General features: G+C 48.7%; 7 protein-coding genes across 7 annotated transcripts; 3 read left to right on the top strand and 4 right to left on the bottom strand.

Annotated features, from left to right (window-relative positions):
• Positions 1-567: 567 nt before the first annotated feature.
• On the bottom strand, positions 568-908 carry BO83DRAFT_193610 (uncharacterized protein). Its single transcript, XM_025526574.1, has one exon. It carries the CDS (start codon positions 816-818, stop codon positions 621-623), a length of 198 nt encoding a protein of 65 aa, XP_025382145.1. The 5' UTR covers positions 819-908; the 3' UTR covers positions 568-620.
• A 184-nt stretch (positions 909-1,092) lies between these two features.
• On the top strand, positions 1,093-3,424 carry BO83DRAFT_193584 (X-Pro dipeptidyl-peptidase protein). The gene is made up of 4 exons (XM_025526572.1): positions 1,093-1,533; positions 1,585-2,294; positions 2,353-2,738; positions 2,791-3,424. Exons 1-4 carry the CDS (start codon positions 1,353-1,355, stop codon positions 3,341-3,343), a joined length of 1,830 nt encoding a protein of 609 aa, XP_025382144.1. The 5' UTR covers positions 1,093-1,352; the 3' UTR covers positions 3,344-3,424.
• On the bottom strand, positions 3,371-4,400 carry BO83DRAFT_193593 (uncharacterized protein). The gene has a single exon (XM_025526573.1). The coding sequence runs from the start codon at positions 4,073-4,075 to the stop codon at positions 3,506-3,508; it is 570 nt and encodes a 189-aa protein (XP_025382143.1). The 5' UTR covers positions 4,076-4,400; the 3' UTR covers positions 3,371-3,505.
• Positions 4,106-5,367, top strand: BO83DRAFT_404099 (uncharacterized protein; the record flags this gene model as incomplete). Its single annotated transcript, XM_025533678.1, has 5 exons — positions 4,106-4,349; positions 4,411-4,721; positions 4,784-5,044; positions 5,068-5,129; positions 5,217-5,367. 5 exons carry the CDS (start codon positions 4,106-4,108, stop codon positions 5,365-5,367), a joined length of 1,029 nt encoding a protein of 342 aa, XP_025382142.1.
• Positions 5,368-5,625: 258 nt separating this feature from the next.
• Positions 5,626-9,113, bottom strand: BO83DRAFT_421836 (ATP-binding protein; the record flags this gene model as incomplete). Its single annotated transcript, XM_025535010.1, has 6 exons — positions 5,626-6,649; positions 6,719-7,192; positions 7,251-7,545; positions 7,599-7,760; positions 7,817-8,958; positions 9,035-9,113. 6 exons carry the CDS (start codon positions 9,111-9,113, stop codon positions 5,790-5,792), a joined length of 3,012 nt encoding a protein of 1,003 aa, XP_025382141.1. The 3' UTR covers positions 5,626-5,789.
• A 320-nt stretch (positions 9,114-9,433) lies between these two features.
• On the top strand, positions 9,434-12,129 carry BO83DRAFT_373123 (uncharacterized protein). The gene is made up of 5 exons (XM_025530017.1): positions 9,434-9,988; positions 10,057-10,390; positions 10,443-11,022; positions 11,079-11,159; positions 11,218-12,129. Exons 1-5 carry the CDS (start codon positions 9,795-9,797, stop codon positions 12,057-12,059), a joined length of 2,031 nt encoding a protein of 676 aa, XP_025382140.1. The 5' UTR covers positions 9,434-9,794; the 3' UTR covers positions 12,060-12,129.
• Positions 12,130-12,528: 399 nt separating this feature from the next.
• On the bottom strand, positions 12,529-14,175 carry BO83DRAFT_326685 (FAD/NAD(P)-binding domain-containing protein; the record flags this gene model as incomplete). The annotated part of the gene is made up of 6 exons (XM_025528048.1): positions 12,529-13,140; positions 13,213-13,578; positions 13,634-13,695; positions 13,759-13,910; positions 13,979-14,060; positions 14,133-14,175. The coding sequence occupies 6 exons, from the start codon at positions 14,173-14,175 to the stop codon at positions 12,529-12,531; spliced, it is 1,317 nt and encodes a 438-aa protein (XP_025382139.1).
• Between the last annotated feature and the right edge of the window lie 247 nt (positions 14,176-14,422).

The following is a 14,422-nucleotide window of genomic DNA, read 5'->3' as shown; positions in this document are numbered from 1 at the left end:
CACGTGATCACGGTATACACACGGATCTATGGTATATGGTATACCATCCCGGTCTACAACTACCATGGCGGTATACGACAGACCTAATGGTATATGATATGGTATACGGAGGATAGGATATATAAGGACACTCCTTCATGTACTTAGTTAGTTCTGTTCTTCGTGCTCAATAACACTGTCTTTAAGTAACCATACATTTGGAAGCTTAGCGATAGAACACTCGTCCGCACTTACTTACGGATAGCTGCGCGGCACTATCTGGCCTTACTTCTCTTCTCGTGTCCAAGACCAGTTGTCCTTAGATAGTCATCAGCCTGATACTTCCTCGACCCAGTTCGACGGTACGTATACCAGTGAAGCTAAGCTAACCGGGACAGAGAAGCGATCCTAGGGTTTGACAGAAACCTAATATAATATATAATATAGATTTAAATAATTATTAGTTTTAATTAATATAGCTGCAGGAAAAGCCATACTGGCTTAAAAAAATATTTAAAAAAACTAAAAAATATAAATATAAAATTAGAATATATTTAAATGACAGATATACTGCTTACTAGTATATAATCCAAGTGCAGCAAGTCAGTCAGAAGTAAATAAATTAAAAAATATACAGATAATTAAAGAGTTATTAAAGTAGATAAATCAATTAGTAATATAATAAGTAAGAGTAGTAAGAAAAGTAAAAAAGAAAATCCAAGTAAGAATATATAAATATAAATAAAATTAATAAATAATAGAAGACAGGTACAGAGAATGATAGTAGCAGAAATAATAGAAATGCCAGTAGTAAGTATAAAGTAGTAAATAACAGACATGGATTAATAAGATAAAAGTAATGAGAGAAGCTGGCAGAATCTACCTGCAGGCAGTGAGATCCTACCAACTAATCAGAAAAGATGAAAGTGTACACACTGGGTGAAATGGCCCTTTGCGAGCGTTTGACAGATATATATATGATTCTAGTGGGGTGAGATAGGGGTTACTCGTGGCGGTCAGAGCGCGAGCCACGTGACTTCGCCTACTCCGGCAGATGCCTCGACATCACATATGCCCTTTCTAGCTAGTCATGTATTGATCGCATATAAGGATCTGGAGGTCACCGGTGCACGTAATCTGAGTTTGCATCCCTTTAAAGGAAGCAGATAGTGTCCTTCGTTTGAACTGGATGCAAGGTGGGGCGCAGGAGGATGTAGATCATAACCGAGGCTAGTTATTCCCCCGCCTTTCCACAGTCGGTCTCTCTTCCATCTACAATATATTCGGGGATTCGTTCCTGAGATGCTTGACTTTCCTCGCCCACTCTATCTCTTCGTCCCCTGGCTGTTGAGCGCAAAAGTATATCTTTCAAGATGACCCTCAACCAATTTCTACAGACCGACTGTGAGACATACCCCTATGTCTTCATGAAGAACGTCGACATTCCCTTGAAAACCTCTGGCAAAGGAGTCCTCCGCGCCAACGTCTATCTCCCCAAAGACGCCGCCCCATTCGGCTCGCAAACCTACCCGGTGATCGCAACCTATGGTCCCTGTTCGTATAGCTGCTAGCAAGTAATCCAATGCATCGCTAACATGGCTATAGATGGCAAAGATGTTCCGTATTCTGTCTTCAATCGGAGTAGCTTCAATGAAGTGAACCCGCAGCACAAATCTGCCCATTCAGCGTGGGAAACCCCCGACCCAGGGTACTGGACTCAGCGGGGCTACATTGTCTTGAGAGTAGACGAGAGAGGAATCGGACAAAGTCCAGGGCAGTTAGACGTCCTGTCCCGTGGAACCAGTGAGACATTCTTTGACGTGATCGAGTGGGCTGCTGAGCAGGAATGGTCGACCGGCAAGGTCGGCCTCCTGGGGGTCAGCTACTACGCCGCTACGCAGTGGAGTGTGGCAGCCCGCAGACCCAAGGGGCTGGCCGCGATCATTCCCTGGGAGGGCTTTAGTGACTATAATCGAGAGGCCGTTCGCCATGGTGGCATCCTCGCGGACCAATTTATAGGTCCGTCAGCACCTCCCCTGCGTGTCCCGATTTCCTCGATACTGACTGCACTGAATGTTTTGGATCGTACAGGGATATGGTGGTCTCGTCAAGTACTACCCAACCAATATGGCACTCCCGGTCGCTGGGGTGACCCGACTCTCGAAGGGGACCTAGATTCGGAGACCCGAGCCCAAAACCTGGCTGGCTTGACCGACAACACCGTCCGGTATCCGTTCGCGGACGATGAGCAAAACAAGTCTCGAGAGTTTGCTGTTGAGGATGTCGAAGTCCCCCTTCTCAGTGTAGCCAACTGGGTAAGCCAGCAACGAGGCCTGCTATGAATACGAGCGTGTACTAACATCTAGGGGCTAGGGTGGTATTCTGCTGCACTTGCGTGGAAATGTGGTCGGATGGATGCGAGCGTCTTCTCGATACAAGTTTCTACGCTTCGTCGTTGGCCGACATGACTTACCCTTTTACTGGGAGCAATCGGCGGAGCTGCAACGGTCGTTTCTGGATTGCTTCTTGAAAGATGACGACGATCATGCGGGCTGGAAGACTACCCAGCCCCGGGTCTATCTCACATTGCGAAACAAGGATTGCGATCCCAGGCATGAGTTAGATCAGCCGGGTCGCCCCGAGGCGGATTGGCCTATCCCCGACACACAGTATACTACATTATTCCTTACGCCGAGGCGTACTCTTTCTACCGTAGCCGCTGAGACGACAGACACCTGTACCTACGATGCGCTCCATGGGTAGGTATCCCTCTCCTGAACGCATCACTTTCGTGTTCTAACTTCTGCACAGGGACCCTATCCAATTTCATCATACGTTCAGCTCTTCGATTGAGATTACGGGGCATATCGTCGTACACTTAACCATTTCCGCCTCTCGACTCAACCCTGACAATGCACCCCCTTCTGAAATAGATATTTTCGTCACCCTGCGCAAGCTGGACAAGGACGGAAACGAAGTGTTCTATACAGGGACCGTCGGCGATCCAGTTCCCGTTGTCAAGGGGTGGCTGCGTGTTTCGCACCGCAAGGTGGACGAGACACATCCTTTGCACCGCCCTTACCTGCCATATCGCAGCTACTCCCGTGCTGATGTGCTGCCGGTGGTAGAGGATGATAAGTATCCAGTTGACGTGGAAATGTGGCCGACGAACACCGTGCTTGAGGCCGGGGAATCGCTCGTGCTTGAGATTGCGGGTAACGACACGCAGGGTGTGGGCTTGTTTTCGCATCAACATCCAGAGGACCGCGTCCCAAGCAAGCTTGCAGGCCTGAATCACGTAGAGGTGGGTAGGGATAGTAGCTGGATTTTGCTGCCTGTCATCCCACCGCGGAACTCTACATAGACGACTGTCCCACTGCGCCTATGCCGCTTCTGCCTCAGTATGACACGCTTCCCGACATTCGACGACTACATTGGACGATATTTCAACACTTTGTGAGAATATTGCCCAGGATGTTTAATAACTACAGACTATTCGCCAAATAGCCAAGGAGAACTTCAGCTCTCATGTGATTTTCACGCCGGTAAGAATCATAATCGCTACTATCATAAAAAGAAACATTAAGGCCTTGCTATAGTTGTCCAATACCAAGCATTTTGTCTTTAGCCATTGACATGCATGTTGAGTTACATCGTTGGGAGGCGGATAGGGGTGATCTAACTTTTTGTCACTGACTCTGAGTGCGCGGAAGTGGCCAATTCCCAGTCCGCACTTCCACGAAAAACAAACTGTGCGAGTCAGTACTTCTGGCATTGCAGTACCGGTCACAGACCAAAAAGGACCATTCGGAAGCCATCTACTCCACAATTTGTGGCAGTCGTTCAATTCTTGTTCCAACTTCCGTTCCGAGTACCCTACACAGTCGATCTGCGGAGAGTCCACCAATCCACTTTCGAGTCGCTTTTTCCGACGTCGCAAGCCCAGATCGACGAACCATCCTGCTACCATACAATAAGCATCGCATACTCTTACAAGTCCATCCAGATATTGAATACATATTTTCCTCCAAGAAATGTAGTTCCTCGTAACCAAACTCTCTTCAATCTCACACCCTCGTACATCGTGACATCCCATCCACTGCTCATCACCGGAGTTTCTGGAATTATGTACGAAAGTCCCATCTCCAAGAACACAGGACCTACCCTAATACACCTCAGAGCGGAAAGGAACCAACCTATCCTCCAACCTCGAAGACAAAAGCCATGGACCGAGCAGCTGGACATCCACGCCCTCGTGCGAAGCGAAGCACAAGCCAGCACAGTGCAGAAACTCGGCGTCAAGCCCGTGACTTTTCTCCAGCTTCAACGACACACAGATCGTCTAGAGAAGATCGCCGAAGACTTCGATGGTAACACACCTCCCCTTTCCACCTCCACACATCACCATCATCCTCACCCCACCGATCACAGTCATAATCCACGTCGGCGCCGGCTGGCACACTCCCTCCGCGAAAGCCCTAATCACGGGGCAAGGCACCCGAAAAAAAGCCCAAAACCCCAACCGCGCAGCAGCAGCACCCCATTACATCCAAATCTCAGGTACATCGAACCCAAGCGACCGACCTCACACCGACAACTACACAGACACACACCTCTTCACCGACGTTGAAGATATCTACTCCTACGTAAAGTACCGCGAATCGCGCGAAACATACCACCAACGCACGACAGACCTCACCGTGTGCGAGACCGGCAAGGCCCTCGGCGTAACCACATACATCGTCTTATGGCACCGACTATCTTCGGCCAAGGCACGGGGCCATTCAACCGCTACTCGATCCAGCTGTCAGCTATGATCGCAGACGCGTTGAATTCCGATGCCGTCAGCGTCGTCGGCACAGGAAATACCGTCTGGAGCCATGTGCATATTCAGGACCTGGCTGGTTTGTGTGTCGTGATGCTTCAGAAGATCTGCACCGGGGTGGAGATTCCGTCTGGAGAGAAGGGGATTTACTTTTGTGAAACGGGCGAGTATTCGCATCGCGAGTTCTCGGAGAGGTTGGCTATCGCTGCTTGCGAGTTGGGGGTGTTGTCCTCGTCGGATGTGAGGGAGGTTTTGGTCTGCAGGAGGCGGGGGAGAAGTTGGCGATGGGAAGTGTTTCGAGGGCGGAGTTGTCGTTTGCTGCGAAGTGAGTCTTAGCTGTTTCTTTCGCTTATGAGGATGATATGTGGGTAGGGGATTTGATGAGATACTGACCTGAGTTTTTCTCTTACAGTGCTCGGACGAAGGCTGTGTTGGGCCGTAAGGTGGGTTGGATGCCTTCGCATGGTGATGAGCGGGAAACTACTTTTCATGATGAAGTCAGTGCGTTTGTTGAAAATCCTCCCGGTGAGCGGGATGTTCCGGAGTTTCTGAGGAAACGCTAAATGTACATTTATAGGTATACGGGCTATGAGTGTATTGGGTATGTCATGTGTTGAAAGATATATGAAGATAAGGTATCAGAATGGACACATACTAGAGAGGATATACTCTGCCGAGGAAGTCAAACTTATATATTTCAGGTTGCTATGTATTTCTATATGTCAACTACTTCGGGAGGTGAAATGTAGTACATTGGGGTCTTCTTACTGCTTCATAGTATGAGACGTGTTGTAAAGTACTGCTTTTTTCATTGTATCCTACTTACTAGTCCCAGGTCAGACGAGTCATGTCCAATACATGCCGATTTCTCAGCTTTCTTGTGAGTACTTGGTAAGGCCATGATAGCCGGTATACACTGCCCGGAAGGAGTCTGTGATAGCTGAAGGTTACTCATGAAGCAAATAGAGCAGTACAAGACATGCGATCACTGCTCATCACTGCCACTCTCCGGTTCAGAAGATGAGGAAGACTCTGGCGGCGGCTCTTTCTTGGACTTCTTCGATGAAGACATGGCTCTCGATTTACCTGCTTTCTTGGAGCTCTCCCTTCCTTTTGATTGATTCTTCTCGCCATCTTTACCCTTCTTCTTCTGGTGCGATCTTGATTTCTTAGACGGCTGGATCACCATAGGCTCGGAATCACTTTCACTGTTCTCTTGACTAGATCTCTCACTGTCACTGGTTTCTATCTCCTCTTCAAACTCATCTTCATCGTTACTCAAGATTGGCCATCGCATTTTCTTCTTAGACGATTTGGGCGTGGTTTGTTTCCGACGGGAGGGGGTATCAGGGATTTTCTCGGTGAGGTCGTCCCGGCGAAGGGCATTATACTTTGCCCGTGTATCGTCGGAGGTCCGAACCTGGGTCAGATATGACTCGAAATGGGCATTGGCTTTGGCCACAGTGTCGAGATGCTCGAATTTCAGCTCCGGACATGCCTCGCTATCGGGGTTATCTTTGATCTTGTCCCATTCGGCCAGTGCGACTGCCGTTTGTAAGGCGTTTTTGATCTGTCGGCCGTTCCAACGGTAGCCGTCTTTCCAGAGGCGTCGGGCAAAATCCAGAATTTCTTTCCTATCAAACTTGACTGGTATCGTGCAACTGCCATTTTGAAGCTTCAGGCGGCCGATCCCTTTTCGCCATACTTCGAGAGTTCGCTGGCGGTCCAAAGGCGGGTAATACAAGGCACAATGGATGCGTGATATGGCGGCTTCGTCGAAGTCGCCTACCCGATTAGTTGTCAGGATCAGGATTCCCGAGTAATATTCCAGCACTCGCAAAAACACTGCAATGCCGAAAATTATCAGAGGCCATGGTTTCTATGCAATGGTGAGAAATTTCTTGAATAACTTACCCGACACCAAGCTGTTTTGCCTGATATCTCCTTTGATACGTTCACTGAGGAAGACGTCTGCCTCGTCAAGCAGCAAAACACACCCCCATCTTCTGGCCATGTCGAAGAACCGTTCCAGGTTGGCTTCAACCTCTTGAGCACTGTCCCCACCAAGATCACCGCAAGTGATTGGAAATAAGGGGCGACCAGTGTGGGCAGCGACGCATTCCGCGGTGGACGTTTTGCCAACCCCCGGCGCCCCGTGAAGGAGAATGATTAGTCCCCTTCCTTTTCCTTTCACAATGTCAAATTCACGCTTTACAACCAAATTAGCTGTTCCAGTGCTCCCTAAAGTGCCTCGTGCGCGAGCGTGGGTCTTAACCAATGCTCGCACGATATCGCGATGCTTCTCAGGCAGAACAGCGTCATCAAACGGATCGGGTTGGTCTCCGCCGATCACATTGATCTCCGTAATCGGGTCAATGTCCAAAGGATCTGTGACATAGTCAGAAGAGTCCTGAGTTGCTCGGAAATATATTGCAGAGTCACGTACGCCAGGCTCGACTGAGGAGGACATATCCATAGACCCTGGGCGGGAGAAGCATTAGACTATCGTCTGATAAAGCTTCAAGATCTTGTTCCTCAAGGAGTGAGGTATGCTGCATGAAATCGGACCGCAACCTTTTTTCCAATATCTTGTTATCGTAGAAGCAATAGTCGTCATGCGTTTCGTCGGGATCTTCTTCTGTTGGCTCGAGAATCACACCGCCACCGTACTCTGGGAGATCCGTTGCCACCTCCTTACTTCGCAAAGCGAGCTCGAAGTCGATAATCACATCACTGTCAATCTTACCAAGAATTAGCCAGGACAGTCCTTGAGAGACAGATATGTGATACAAACCTCTTCGTACTTGTTGAAATCGCTTTCGCGCAGATTCAACCCCCTATACCTTCTGTGAGATACTTTCGCTAGGTCGACGAATTTTCTACCTCGTTGTACAAGGATTTCCCGAACTCTCGGCTCAAGTTCTAGTTGATAGGCCTCCAATGCTGTGATAGATAGCTGGCCATCATATGGTCTGATGGATATAGTTCTTGGGAGCGCCCTGATCTTTTTACCGTCAAAGTCAAGACAAAAGCAGTCGATGACCAGATTTGAAGGTTTCCTAGAAGATGCTGCCTTAGAATTCCCCCTGGATGAAACAGATGCCAGAGGTATGGAAAGGGGATGCGCTCCAGCGTTCCCTTGACGATCTGCTGGCGTACTCTCACTAAGTCCCCTAGGTCACAATCTAGAAAATGGATAAGGACTCTTAGACCATCTAGCTGGGTTCTGGCATGCAGAACTTCGTCCCTTCCTCCTGGGTAGGTGCCATCTGTTACGGGATCATCGGGAGGGTGTATTGAAGATAAATGGGATTTAGAGAGCGAGAAGCGTCCCGGGAGCCAGGAGTGCGTGCGTTTTACGGCTGGATCGTCGGGGTATATCTTAGCGAGTCTCGAAAATTCTTCTTCTTTCTGTTGTAGTAATTTGCGGAGCTTTTCATGGTATGGAACGATAGCGCGATACGGAGCCACATGGTCACAATTGAAAGGGTAAATACCCACAAGCTCATCCATGACCCTTTTGAGTAACGTGTTCATAATCCTGACTCGGAATGGGAGAAGAGGTCTCTCTGCCCGTTCCTCACTGTGTTCATTATGTATCGACTGTTGATGTGGCAGCCGTTCCGGAATTGTTTTGCAGGTTGATTTACGTGTCTCTCCACCAACATGGGGCACGTCTGATGCAACATAAAGGTGACACCCAAAACAATACTGCCGGTATATATACCACTGGGCGTTTGGCACGTAGGTTATCCCATCGCTTTCAACGAAGTACTTTTTTGCTTCCTTGTATTTCTTGAGAACATTTTCCAAGGAGTCCTCATCATCGTCGGAATCGGAATCGGCGTTCATGTCACCATCAACGCCATGTGTATCGCCTCCTCCAAATTCTGCGGACACGGGGTTCCCTTCTCCATTGACGAGTAATGTGTCCCTGTCTGGGGCCGCCTGTAGCGTAATGGTTGTATGCGTAGGTGGTATAGGCGCCGGGGTATCGGCCTCAACGACTGTGCAGTCCATTCCGAATTTGGAGAGACTTATGGGCGATTTGGGCACAGTGTCATCGGTTGGGGGGCCACTCATAGCCAAAGTGGCCTTTTGGAACGGGGTATATGAAGTGTGTGATTGTGGTAGAATGGTGATGGAACCGGAGACTGAAATACGCCTTATACTTGTAATATACTGAAAACGCTATGAAGAGATGTCGGCAAAAAATATTTCTGAGCGCACCCCGTTTGAAGACGATAAATCTCCACTTATCTCTGAGCGCTTCTGTATTGTAGCGCCTTATTTCTTCTTTTTCCTCCATCTGGTGAGGATGGTGGCGTAATCTTTGGGATTGGTCGGTCAAGCAAGTGCCATTATTGAGACCTCGCGTCGGGCTTTATCGGGCAACAGATGGTTCCCGAAGCAACGAGCTGAGGAGAAGGCTCGATGCTGATAATGACGGTCCAATCATATTCGAAAAACCGCGACACTATCCCTGTGAATCCCTGCTAGAACGCGTATCATGTGGGGGCACTCGGGCGCAAACTGCAGTACTTACGCAGTAAACGTCGACACTCTGTAGAAACTGCGATAAATGTCTCATGTAGAGGGAAGGAGGAGGGGCTTGGTGAAAAAAGCAATTTGTAGGCAGTCTGGGTGAGAGATTGCTGGGACTGCTAGTCTGGCGTGTGGGAGGTACTCACCATGAGCATGGATTCGGTCGATGGCAGAAAAAGCAAATATATTGTGAGATTCAAGTTGTTAGTGAGAGGCTGACTTACTGTCCCATGAATGCCCCACCCCCTCCTCCCTCCGCTTCCTTCCCTCCCCAATCACTCTGTCCTTCGTTTGTGTAGCTGGACACTGCATGCCACCTCTTGATTTCCTCCAAGGTCTCGAGGGTTATTGCTTCACCATTGAGACGATCCTATTTGCTTCCGAGGCAGTCTTGCTTTATCTTCCAGATATCGACCTTGATTCACTCAAAGCCTAGCTTGTAGCAATGCCTCCAACCTCGTTCAAGTCAATCAGGCAGCTGCTTGGGACTTCCGAACAGACGCATCAGTCCAAGATACACATCGTCGATAAATATGCCCAGCATGAAGAACATGGCTCTATGCTAGACCATGCAGTTCGGTTCGACTCAGAAACTCATAGTTTTATTCCAGCCAACCCTGCAGGGGATACTCACATAGCGTATGAATAATGCTCGATGTATTTGTTTATCCATGAAGAGTAGTGTCTGACGAGGAGTACTATGACAGGCCAAAGGTGAATCTTCCACCGCCTTCGGTTCATGAAGAAGAACAAAGATTCCTACAAGCGATGCGAGACTACGAAGATAAATCTAAGAATAAATACAAGACGGGCATCAAAGTGGACCAAGTACACACCATAGAGGAGCTTTGGGATAGTGTGGATCAGGTCGCAGCGAAATACAAGAACAGCGAAGCGGAAAAGGGTGTGTGGAATCAGATTCGAAACGCATTCCGGACATTGGGGGACCATGAGAACGCTATCAATGGATGGCTGGGGCTTCTGCCCTCCGAATCGAGCTATTTAAGTGTTGTGTGTGGAGGACTCAAGTTTATCCTGCATGTATGGTCTCAACTCTGTGCATACGGTGTCTATCACTCACTGATAATAACAGGCAGTGGCACGCGCCAAGGAAGTGCGTAACGCCATCGTCGGTGGCCTGCGTGATATTCCCCTATTACTGGGTGGTGCTCAGAGGGTTTTGGCAATTTTTAAGACGTCTGAACCTCTTCGGGCTTGCAGCGATGCTCTATACCTTGCAGTTCTGACAGCTCTGGGGCAAATGCTCGCCTATACACAGAAGCACACTCGTGAAAAGGCATTGGGGGCAATCATGCGAAATTCAAGCTTTCAGGTGGCCTTGACCCAAAGTATTGAGGATGTGCGAAAATGCAAGGATAATTTCAATGAGGAGGCTAACATATGTAGCATGCAGATGGCTAGTCAGATTGAACAGTTATCGCAGGGCATTGACAAAACGACTACAGGGTTTCGTGAAATGTTGGAGGACTCTATGGAGCTGGTCTGTAGCGAGGTTAGAAGGACGCAAGCGCTCCAAGCCCAATATAACAAAACGATTGAGGAGAAGCTTGACAGGAGTAATCAACTCAATGAAAAGATTAATTTCAAGTTGAACGCACTCCTGGTCTTATTTGAGTGTAACCCACAATTAGCGGATGAAGCATATGTCAATTGTGAGTCCGGCTTCACCATACTCTCCCTTTGTATGCTAAGATCAGTCTGCGGAAAGCTCAGGGGTTTTATGCGCCTTCTCCATACGCGATGACATCCTTTGTATCTGGCCACACAAGTCACCGCATGGCCCAAGAAGGTCGGTTCAACAGCTTGAGATTATACAGAGAATAGACCAGAATAATTGACACGTCCAGCTTCAGTATATTCCCCGCGCGACCTTCGTGCCATTGTCCGATCAAGACTCATATATGAGGAACATCAAGCCCAGGCTGATGTTGTTGCTAATTACCAACTAGCAGGAAGGCTATCACTTGAAGACCAAGATCGTTGCGTATACGTGATTCGTTCACCCGAGCTGGCAGCCTGGATCCGTACGCCAACCTCCAGTATCTTGGTAGTGAACGGCAACGCACCTAGAAACCAATTCCAAACGCCATGGAGTTTCACTGCTGCCAGACTGGTATACACGCTCGACATGATGCGGGCCAATAACTCCGATAACAAGGACCAGATAGCTGCGGTCCATTTCTTCTGCGGCGAGCATGTTGATACCAGCAATGAGCTAAATTCTCCAACGACCATCCCGAGCGAGATTCTGTCACAGCTTTTGTCTTCCTTCAAGCATATCGACCTTGTTCCCCTTCTGAAGATGGGCCAATTCGATGGGGACGACATGGAAGCGGTCTGTCAACGGATTGAATGCTTCCTAGATCTTCTACCAGCGACGGCGGTTGTCTTTTGCATAATCGACGGCTTGTCATTTTACCTCGCCGATGAGAAGACATCTGAGCAGGCAAACGAGTTGCTTCGGTGGCTCATCAAATTGACACGCCATCAACAAAAGGCCAGGAAACACTTGGAAATATGTACGTTCAAGTTAATTCTTACTGCGCCGCGGCAGCTTCAAGCATCGTATGTCACAAATTTAAGGGCGGATGAAGTCTTACAAGTGCCAATCAGGCCTCCTAGAACAGGAGGCTTCACGGAAATGAAATGGGAAGCTGGAGCGGGTGGCCAACTTGGCATGCTCGGATGAGATATTTCAAATCTGGTTGTGATTGTGATGATTGTTAGATGAACTGAAGAAGTACACATTTTATCTTAAGTGCAAAGTCTTTCTAGTAAATACGAAATAATCCACCTTCACTACTAATATATGACGCTCGAATAGCGGACCTGTGCCATCCTGAGAGGCAGAAATATATATACCCAAAATTTCGTTCCTCTATTAGATTGACGCTCTCGACGAGGTGATGAATACATACCATCTATATTCCTCTAGTAGAGTGATGATCTCAACAAGGCGATGAATACTCACAATCTATATCCTTGAGCTTGTATACCGGCTGTTCTACCAAAACCTGTAGCTAACTGGCGGAGGAACTGGCTCTGATAACTGTATGATTTATGACCCAAGCATATAACATAACTAATCAAGCAGGTAACTCCCACAAGCAAAAGCTATATCCATTCTCAACACCCCTCCAATCAACCTATCCAACCCACTAAATCTTACACCGACCTCCACCCCTCCCCAAGATCTCATCCACCCCCCTCCCCGCCTCCTCTACATCCCTCCCCAAATCACGAAACCACAACCACTCAAACCACCCAGCCTGCAACTTCCCCAACACTTTATACATATCCTTCCCCGTCTCGGGATGCTCATAATAAAGCATCGTCGCCATTTCATGCGCCCGTTCCAGCTGCTTCTGAGCCCTAGGTCGCCTGACCTGATCATACCCTGCAAACCCGGCACGGATGTACGGATGCAAAGACTCACCACCTGGAGCATTCAGATATATCTTAGCGAGCACATTAGAAAGTACCAATGCATCCTCAAGTCCCTGACCGGCACCGGCAGCCTGGAAAGGCAGCGAAGCGTGAGCACTATCCCCTAGAAGAACGACGCGATCACGGTAATACGTTGATGTGTAGCGGTGGTGAAACAGACCCCATCGGATTGGTTTCGCTTTGCGGAGGAGTCGGCGGAAGCGGTCGTCGATGTTTGGGTCGTTGAAGTCGGACATCATTGTTTCGTAGGTCACTTTTTGGGTCACGGCGTTGGGAAGATCCCACGGTTTGTCGTCTGCTACGCAGAGGAGGAAGTTGAGTTCCTGTTCTCCCAGAATGGGAGTAAGTACGTGAACTGTGGTATGTGACTAATTTACCAAAAAGGTCGAACATACCTCTCCGCCCGATATCAGGTAATGAACACAACAGCGCTTCTCACCCAGGTACATCTTCGCCACGTCCGTCAGGTCGCCGAAGATCTCCTTGCCTTCGGCAATGGGTATCACGCCGCGGTAGCAGTACGAGCCGGCGTAAACTGGGTTGACTTGGCTGGGGTACATTGGTAATAGCACGTGCTCTCTCACAATGCTCTTGATGCCGTCTGCGCCGACTAGGATACTGGCCTCGGCGTTGTCGCCGTCTGCGAAGGTTAGGGTGACTTTGTTTGGATGCTGTTGGATGTTTGTTAGGAGCTTGCTGAAACGGACTTTCTCGATAGGTATGAAGCTGGTCATTGTTTGGAGGACATCGTTGCGGTGTGCCTGAATCATTATTAGCGTGGCTGGACTCAAGTGCGGGTGTCAACGGGTGGCATACAGCTCTGCGAATGTAATCTGGGTGACCCCAGGATGATTTGCCGTACCAAGGCTCTTTAAGGCCTGCAGTGTTGGTCGATTAAGAAACCGGTCACTGATTGGTTCCGTAGTAGGAATTATGCATACCAAGACCATCCTCCAGAAGCATCCCTTCAAAGAAGATATTCTGAGCATCTTTAGGCTTATTGCCTATACAGAAGCGCTCGAATTTCGAAATGAAGCCCTCTTCAATCATATCCAAAGCCAAGTCACCATTGGAACCGAACCCTATGCCGGCACTATAACCAGTCAAAAAGGAGAACGAGTCGTGAACCTATCAGATGGACGGCAAAGCAACGAAACTTACCCGACAGTGGAATATTGGGGTTCTTCTTCATAGACAGTAAATGGTACGCCCTGCTTGTGTAGTCCCATCGCCAGAGCAAGGCCTCCAATGCCGGCGCCTAGAATTACTCATTGGTGAATCCGGTGCCATGAGTATGAGAGTGACTGAGACGTACCGACAATAGCAACGTGCATGTCTTTTACTTTATCTCCCGCCATGATAATAGCTTTCAGCTACGTTACCTGCTATTAGAGTTTCTGCCAAGGTTTCTGTAGAAGATTATTCTGTCGATCCTTCGACGAAGACAAGACCGGCTGCTATTTCAAGGACGGGCAAATGGATAGCCTCGCGTGCGGGGTTGGCGGGTTAGGTCGGATGTACGCCCTCTGCATCTCGATAAGCGCGCTATGCGCGGATACTCCGACAAGAGCATGTTTCTGAAAAAGCCTAATGGTGAAATCGCTG

Source organism: Aspergillus eucalypticola, assembly GCF_003184535.1.
Source record: "Aspergillus eucalypticola CBS 122712 chromosome Unknown BO83scaffold_48, whole genome shotgun sequence".
Taxonomy (NCBI): domain Eukaryota; kingdom Fungi; phylum Ascomycota; class Eurotiomycetes; order Eurotiales; family Aspergillaceae; genus Aspergillus; species Aspergillus eucalypticola.
The sequence above is the reverse complement of the archived record's forward strand: the minus strand, read 5'-3'. Positions and strand labels throughout refer to the sequence as shown.